General features: G+C 40.1%; 2 protein-coding genes and 1 non-coding gene across 3 annotated transcripts; 1 reads left to right on the forward strand and 2 right to left on the reverse strand.

Annotated features, from left to right (window-relative positions):
* The first annotated feature begins 891 nt into the window (after positions 1–891).
* Positions 892–3,074, forward strand: lsm8 (LSM8 homolog, U6 small nuclear RNA associated). The gene is made up of 4 exons (XM_026363811.1): positions 892–1,087; positions 1,362–1,402; positions 1,792–1,919; positions 2,088–3,074. Exons 1-4 carry the CDS (start codon positions 1,057–1,059, stop codon positions 2,176–2,178), a joined length of 291 nt encoding a protein of 96 aa, XP_026219596.1. The 5' UTR covers positions 892–1,056; the 3' UTR covers positions 2,179–3,074.
* tymp (thymidine phosphorylase) lies at positions 2,922–8,817 on the reverse strand. Its single transcript, XM_026363810.1, has 11 exons — positions 8,746–8,817; positions 7,600–7,699; positions 7,116–7,239; positions 6,836–7,038; positions 6,618–6,716; positions 5,901–6,030; positions 5,700–5,818; positions 5,424–5,586; positions 4,175–4,402; positions 3,339–3,479; positions 2,922–3,261 (listed from the first exon to the last, which is right to left on the reverse strand). Exons 3-11 carry the CDS (start codon positions 7,231–7,233, stop codon positions 3,110–3,112), a joined length of 1,353 nt encoding a protein of 450 aa, XP_026219595.1. The 5' UTR covers positions 7,234–7,239; positions 7,600–7,699; positions 8,746–8,817; the 3' UTR covers positions 2,922–3,109.
* trnae-cuc lies at positions 4,093–4,164 on the reverse strand. Its single transcript has one exon. It is a non-coding gene; the product is annotated as a tRNA-Glu (tRNA).

Raw genomic sequence — 8,817 nt, forward strand, 5'->3', positions numbered from 1 at the left:
CAGAGTAACTACAGAGCAAACGGGTTACCACAGCAACAGCTGGGAGAAAACGTTTGACCAATGGGAATGTGCCACAGAGTTGAGGGGCGTGGCTTCAGGAGGGTAAAGCCATACACACTGTGTTTGTTCGTTTGCATCTGTGTGTGTGTCAGAGTGTGTGCACGTGTGTGTGTGTGTGTGTGTGTGTGTGTGTGTGTGCGCGTGTCAGAGTGTGTGCACGTGTGTGTGCGTACATGTGCATGTGTGTAACATTGCAGGGATTTGCACTCCAGTGATTCACCTCAGCATCCACACACACACACACACACACACACATTGCACTGCCATTTGAAATAGTGGGTCAGATTAGTTTCCATGTAGCTTCACCAACCAACCAAACTGTATTTTTCTTTAAAGGAACAGGGATGTTGTAAAGTATTTTTGTACAAATTTAATACTTTGGTAGCATGATGTTCCTGGTGTTTGTCCTGTTGGGCTCCACTGCTCCTCCACCCCCGTTTGTATGGACGACTACTGAGCAACAATAAAAATAAAGACCTGCTGGGACGACTGGTCTCTATGTGTCATCTTAAAGTATTTTAAAAATATATATAACATATATATATAGTATAATAAACAATGAAACCATATAAATCCACAATGATTGGTGAATTAAACCTTCATCTTTCTCTACAATATTTAGTTGTAAGAATTTTCAGAAGGTGAATTTTATCATAATTATTTATTATTATTTTAAAAATCTCAGTTTATTGTGAAAAACTAATGTTTTTGCTTTAGAATATTTGAGAAATTGGTTTAAATGTTACTAAATATTAAATTTGCTGTTTTGTCCGCGGACCGTGAACCGGATGTGACGTCCCGTTCGGCGCTCTCCGCTCCTGAATGCTCGGTGGATCGGCGGTGGATTAGTCGGGTCTGTTTTCCGGTGTGTTGTTGCTATTAGCATCTCTCGGCGCTTCTCCGTCAAGTTTCTGCAAATATTTCTCGCTACAGAACCGGTGGAAACATTTACCGACATCTCTGCTGGAGAGATAAACACCGAGCCCGGCAGGAAGCATGTCCACCGCCCTGGAGAGCTACATTAACCGTATCCTGCTGCCTCTGCTAACTGGAAAACATGCTAACTGCCCATCTGAATGAATGAAGAAATGCTAGTTAGCGTAGCATCCATGCTAGCAGCCACATTTGCGTAGTTCTTTATCAACATGCGGCGGTGTAGGTTCGCTGTTGTAATGCGGAAATGTAGTTAAAGGGTAATTGTATTTTACGGTAGCACAGTTGGTCATTTATATGTAATTTATTCACGTTGTTTGAATATTTTTGTCCAGAAAATGTTGTTTCTTTAACTGTGTCTGGTTCAGGTACTGTGGCCATCGTCACCTCAGACGGAAGAATGATTGTGGTGAGTTTGTGTTTGTTACTACAAAAGTAGACAAACTGAAGGAAAAATGCAGCTATTTGAGTAAAAATGTCGTCAACTATGAGTGGAAATACCACTTCAAACTCTTTACTCAAGTCTGAATCCTTTGGATATAGTCTAAATGTTAGTTACATTACAATAGTACAACTACTGGAGGACGTGATTAATCTGAGCATCAGTTGAATAAAAAATAAATGAAGCTGATTTTAAAGCTGCTTCATCAGCAACTATGCTAGAACATCCAGATAGTTCAGGATTGGACGTGTCACACTTTATGCATCTGTTATTTTAATGGTTGATGCAGTTTTCTCACTGTTTTACTTACTGTTTTACTCTGTTTCTCTATTTCTAACTGATCGGGGGGTTTTCAGGGAACTCTGAAGGGCTTCGATCAGACCATCAACCTGATCCTGGATGAGAGTCACGAGCGAGTATTCAGCTCCAGTCAGGGGGTGGAGCAGGTGGTGCTGGGTCTTTACATCGTCAGAGGAGACAACGTGTGAGTTTTCACTGAAATCTTTATTCACAGTGTTTGATGACGGCTGTAGTGGAGTATTTGCTAATTCATTCTTAGTCTCTGTTTTGTTATAATGTTAATTTCTGACTCGCTGACTGAACCGTTAGTATTTTAGCTGCTTGTTGCTGAATGTGTGTGTCTGTGTTTCAGGGCTGTGATCGGGGAGATCGACGAGGAGACGGACTCCACGCTGGATTTAGGAAACATCAGAGCCGAGCCGCTCAACTCTGTGGTCCACTGACCTCTGAGTCCCCAGTGTCCTGATCGCTAATAATATGAATAAGACGTGTGCACGAGTGTTATTGAGGTTTCTTTGAAGAAACAAGTTTAACGAGTTCCTCTGGACCATCTGAGACCTCTTTGAGTGTTTAATGTGGTTTCTAAAAACTCTGCAAACCTTTTTCCGGGAACCTGTAGTGACGATTTTGAGTTTGTATTTTTTTATAAATAACGACGTGAGTAGAGTTATTAGACCAACTTTTTTATGCTTCAAGTGTTTTTGTCAGATTGAGATTGTTTAATAAAGTTTCTCTTGACCAAAACTTTATTAAAACAGGATTTTCTTTTACTTTTGCGTCTCAGTTGTTTGTTTTAGCAACGGTACTGAGACGCTGTGGGATGAGAACATGTTAGTACTTTTACTAAAGAACTGTAGGTACAGTTTTACAATTAAAAATCATGTTTAAAACTGAACCTTAAGTTAGTAGTAGTGTTAAAGTTAAACGTCAAACGTTTTTAAAGGAGAAAATATTTATTGTTGACTTATAAATACAACAAAGTCATTTTTGTTACAAGTAAAATGGTAAAAATATTGGTATAAGTATATATAAGTATTAGCTCATGAACTACTACCTGTGATTATAGAGTACTTAAGTAAATGTACTAAGTAACTTTCCACTGAACAGTACATTGTAGTATATTTTAAGTACCAAAGGCATCTGGGCGCAAGGTACAGTATATATGATTAAAGCAGGTTGATTAATCTTTAAAGCAGAGTCGGTGAATGTGTTTTCACCTGAAATATGAATGTTATTCAGTGACGTCAGTAGGAAGTTTAAATTCAAATTCAGCCTCTGAACTCGTCAAATATTAGCGGGAGTGTATTTAAGAAGATAAGTAAGTAGGAGGGATCAGAAATGATTGAACTAAAAAGACAGAATCACTGTCGTGAGTTAATCAGGCAGCAGAAGTTCCTTCACTAAAGTTCGTTTTTGTTGAGTTTGTGCGTTTTCGTCTGATCCCAGAATCAGAGCGTTCTGCAGTCGATTTATCTGGTCTGGAGTCGGACTCGGATCCTCGTAATGAATCCTCAACCAGGGGTCACCTGTAGGTACAGACAGACAGGTGAGGAAGAGTTGAACAGGTCTTCATCACCACCATCTTCATCATCCTCATCCTCACCTTTCTTCACCACCTGCCCCAGAGACACCAGCAGCTCCGCCCCCACGCTGTGATTGACAGGTTCTCCGGCCTTCGATCGACCCGCCCCCAGCTTATGAAGAACTTCAGCTAAAACCAAACCGTCCAGATCCAGAACCGGACCTGCAGGAGTCCGAGAACCCATTAATCACTAATCAAGAACTCATCAAACCAACAGCTTTTAATTGATTTAATGAGTTTCCATTGGTTTAGTGACACCTGCTGGTGAAGCTGCAAGTTCCCTGTAAACACGTGTTTTTATTTTAATGATAATTCATTATTTTAATAATACTAATAATAATAATAATGATAAAAATAATAATAATAATGATAATAATAATAATGATAATGATAACAATGATAACAATAATAATAATAATTATTATTATTATTGATAATAATAATAATAATGATAATAATAATAATAATGATAATGATAATGATAATGATAATAATAATAATGATGATAATAATAATAATAATGATAATAATAATGATAACAACAACAATAATAATAATAATTATTATTATTATTATTATATAATAATAATAATAATTATTATATAATAATAATAATTATTATTATATAATAATATATAATATATCACTTTATTGATCCTCTAGGGAAGTTGTTGGACAGGACATGTTAGAACTACTACGAGGTTTCAGTGTCCGGGAATCGAACCACTCACCTGGGGTTCAGTGGACCACCTGAGCTACTGCCCCAAAACACATGTTCCCTGACCGGGAATCGAACCCGGGCCGCGGCGGTGAGAGCGCCGAATCCTGACCACTAGACCACCAGGGACCGTACTCACCGTGTCCAGGAGCCTCCAGCTCCGTCTGATGCTCGGCCCTCCTCAGGACTGAGTAGTAGTCCGTGTGGGGGGAGCACAGGGACCGAGCCGCCTGCGCCGACACCCCCTGAGCCTCCATCATGTCCTGGAACTTGGCCAGAGCCGCTCCACCGGTCACAGCGTCGCTGATCCGCTTCCTGCCTTCGGATAAATCAAACACCGAACCGGTGATTGTGAGCAGCGCACCGCCTGTGGAGACCAGAGCAGAGGAGAACCGATCACATCGATGACAAGAATGATGAAACCTGGTGGGTTTAGATTTATTATTATATACAATTATTATTATTTTATCATATATTTATTTTGGATTATTATTTATATTATTTATATTTATTTATGTTTTATTTCAGTCTGATGTGAGTTTTTTTAAACGATTCCAGCTGAACCATTAAAAAGTGGATGTCCCACTTTCTCCAGGTTCCTTGAACTACCCATTGACTGACTCCAGGTTCAACCTCAGGTGTGAACTCAGTTTCACAGTTTGGAGCTTTTCTTTAGTTTTAATGTGATTTTATGACTCAGGAATGAGAAACTTGAAAAGCAGATAAATGTCAGTTTGTATTCAATTAACACTAAATGTTGATTAGTGAAGAGAAAGTTTATTAAAATGTGAGAATTTGCTGCATTTGTTTTGTTTGTTTGCTTCTATGGAGACAAAACAAACAAACACATTAAAATGAGTTGTTCTTCGTGTTCAGAGCTGATTTTTATTATTATTTTAATTTTGGTGTCAGAATTTTAAATTTAATCAACTAGAATTATATTTATGAACATTTAAATTCTCGCCCATCATCTGAATCATCAGTCAACCGAACGTTACTGTGTAATAATTTTCATTTTGGATTCAGACAGATGCAGCTGGAGACGTGATGTCGAACGAGGCTGTGAGTCAATTTTCACTTTGTCTTTTTCCCTGATTGTAATTTTTTAGATCGACTGATGAAATGAAATCAACAAAAAACAAAAACAACCAGAAAAAAACAAAGATTTAAGTGGTTTAAATCTCATCGAGCTGCTGGTTCTGAAACGTTGGAGCGACTCTAACATCAGGGATGAAATATTTGTTTGTGATTTGAGCTGATCTGTCTTCATCAGTCTGTTGTTTGGTCATTTTGAACTTTCTCTGCTTCTGTTTTTGTTTCTGATCTTTGACAAACGCTGAAGTTCACGATTTACTCAGTAATGAAAGAGTTCAGGGTGTCGCAGTTACCCAGAGTAGTGACCAGCTCCATCAGGTCTTCAGGTCCGTTCCCCTTCAGCGTCTCCAGAGACTCAACCACCTCCAGACTGTTGCCCACACATCGACCAATGGTGGCGTCCATGCAGCTCAGTACTGCACCTGTCGGGATCCCCAGTCCGTTTCCTGCCCTCAACTGAAACGACGATCACACACAGAGGTCAACAAAATACAGTGAGTATTTCACAATAAAGGTCCATAAGAAAGGAGAGATTTGGGAAGGATTTTATTGTGAAAAGGTCACTTTACCAGTGACTGTGCTAATTCTTTGGCACTGCTCAGATCTTTACACAAAGCAGCTCGTCCAAACTTCACGTCCAGCATCAGAGCAGACAGAGACTCGGCTCCTTTCTTCGAGATGATCGAAGCTGAAAACGCGACAGAACAAACGTGTTAAAGTCGTTTTCAGCAGAGCCGACGTTCAGCAGGACGCAGGTTGTTAGCAGGTACCTGTGATCAGAGGCAGGCTGTCCACGGTGCTGGTGGTGTCCCGCACGGCGTACAGGACTCGGTCTGCAGGAACCAGCATCTCCGTCTGACCCACGATGCAACAGCCCACAGAGTCCAGGATCTGCAGAATCTGGAGCCAGTTCACTTCTATTAGTCTGAGGTTTCTATTCCATTTAGGTAAATCAGTAAAAGTAGAACTTCCCATTACCATGGCAACAAACAGTAATTAGTGTATTTAACGAGTTTATCAAATATTTGTGGCAGATGCTCAGTATCATTACACAAAACTACTGTGGACCTGAACTCAGCAGAAGACTTGACCTTGGTTTTATTTACACGTTAACATTCTGCTGACTTGACAGATCAGACTCTGAACTACTGGTTGGTTTTGATTGGTTAACAGAGATTCTGATGGTTTTACTGGAGAGGGTTTGGAACCAGACTAGGTCATGGGACAGAGTGATACCTCTTACCTCACATAGACAATCTTTGGTAGTGATTCAGAAGCTGATTTCTTCTTTTCGTCAAAATAATTGTTTTAATTTACGTGTCTTAGTTTTTTAGTCTTGTTTTATTCTCAGCAGATTCATTTACTCCATGAAACCGACTGACAGAGACCTTCTTAACTGTGAAGCAGCTAAATCCTGCAGAATTTATGAGGATCAGTTTAATTAGTTATTAGTAATTAGTGTCTGAGGGGTGAGTTAATTATTGCACCTGCTCCGTTGATTGGTGGATGTTGAATCCTGGAATCGACTCCAGTTTATCCAGAGTTCCTCCTGTATGAGCCAAACCCCGACCACTGATCATAGGCACCTGACAGAAACACACCTGAGGTTATGACATCATTGATATTTATCACGTGTGAGTCTCACATGTTGCAGCTGACGTGAAGCAGTTGTTGTGTTGGAGGTGTTCAGTGAAGACTCGTCTACCTTACAGCCGCAGGCAGCCAAAGCAGGAGCCAGCACCAGACTGACTTTATCCCCGACTCCGCCTGTCGAGTGCTTGTCGACCACTAGCCCCGCCCACTCCTCTGGCCATGACATCACTTCCCCTGATGACATCATCTCTCTGGTCAGGGCCTCCGTCTCGGTGGCAGCCATGTCCTTCAGCCAGATGGCCATCAGCATCGCCCCTAAATCAGACAGAGACAGAGGAGCTGGAGAAAGCTGCTGATGGACGGTGCTCAAACATGAGTCGGACGCTTCGTACCGATCTGGGCGTCCTGGATGGTTTTGTTAGTAACAGCCTGGATGAAGGCTGCAATCTCCTCATCACTCAGGGCTCCTCCGTCCCTCTTCTTCTTGATCAGATCTGGTATCCGCAGCATGACGACCTGAAGGAGAAAAAGCAGTTGAAGAAATTAGAATTTGAATGTTTGGTTCTGAAAATCAACAAATATAAAATAATATTATAAATACAGGTGCTGGTCCGATAATTAGAATATCACCAAAAAGTTGATTTATTTCACTAATTCTGTTCAAAAGTGAAACTTGTATATTATATTCATACATTACACACAGATAAAGGTTCTGGACTCACAGGTAAACTGCTTACTAATCAAATCTTAGTACTTTTCCATATAAGCCACAAATTAAATCTGAATTCTGCTTTCAGTTGTGTGTCGTCCAAAACTCATTAATTAATGATTAATGTAAGATTAAAGGACAAACAAGAAATGAAGAAGTTTCCAAACCTGGTTCTTCAAAGTCCGACTCAGAGCTGGAGGACGAGATCTTTCTCCAAGAGGTAAATCGCTCTCTTCTGTCGTCGTCGGTGCTTTAAAAGGTTTTTCTCTGGAAAGTCACAGCATTTATAAAAACAGAAGTGAATCCAGCAAAGGGAGAAAGTGAAAGAAGGAATCACATTAAACCAGAATTACACAAGATCCTCGTGTTCTGTAAGTCGGGTCAGTTCTGTGTCAAAGGGTGGTTCATTTTTTATTTGTTGCCTCCTGAGATCAGAACCGTCCCGTCTCTGCTGTCAGACAATTTCTACAGTTTCCAGTTCATTTTTTGATAATGGATGGATACTTGGTGCTCAGAGGGCTGTAGCAGAGCGTAGCAGAGTGTAGCAGAGTGTAGCAGGGGGACTGACTAGCAGCTGGACTCTTTTACTACTGAGCTGTTGTTAGAAACTGGTTCAGGGTTTTTTCCTGTTGATATTGAAGAACAGTTTATAGTTTCTCATCATGGACTGTTGATGGTGAAATGATGGAAAATCTCTCTTTAATATTAAATGTAATACGTGTGGAAATATGAAGCAACTTTAAGGCAGCGGTCCCATTTTCCCATTTTGTAAAAACTGAGTCATGAAGGATGATTTAATGGAGCAGTTACCTAATCAAACACAGACAATCCTGAAAAGGGATTTCCTGCTAAAGAAAAAGGGAGTTGGTCGAAGTTATGCTCAGAAAGTTTTTGTATCTTTGTGTATTTTGTTTTTTTTTTTACTTCGTATCCTTGGAGTCTTCATGTTTACTGGTGTAAACACATCAGTTACAACACAAAGAAAAGATTTAAGGACTGAACTGAACCTTTTGTTGTCGTCTCTAAAACTCAGACTGTCGCTGACAGATGAAGATTAAACCTGCTGAACCACACACTGAGATTTAAACACACACCAGTACCCACAGGTACACAGGGTACACAGTACCTGTGGGTACTTTTAAAGTACCTGTGGGTACTTTAAAAGTACCAACACATACTTTAAAAGTACAGATACATAAAGTACTGACACATACTTTAAAAGTAAAGAAACATAAAGTACTGACACATACTTTAAAAGTACCAACATATATGTGAAAACATATCTTTCACTAGTTCAGAGTAGAGGACAGTACCTGGTCTGGTGGTGTGGTCCGTAAAGTGCCGTCGACCCTGCAGCTCATCATAAACCAGCTCCAGGTCACGAG

This window comes from Anabas testudineus, chromosome 23 (assembly GCF_900324465.2).
Source record: "Anabas testudineus chromosome 23, fAnaTes1.2, whole genome shotgun sequence".
Lineage (NCBI taxonomy): Eukaryota > Metazoa > Chordata > Actinopteri > Anabantiformes > Anabantidae > Anabas > Anabas testudineus.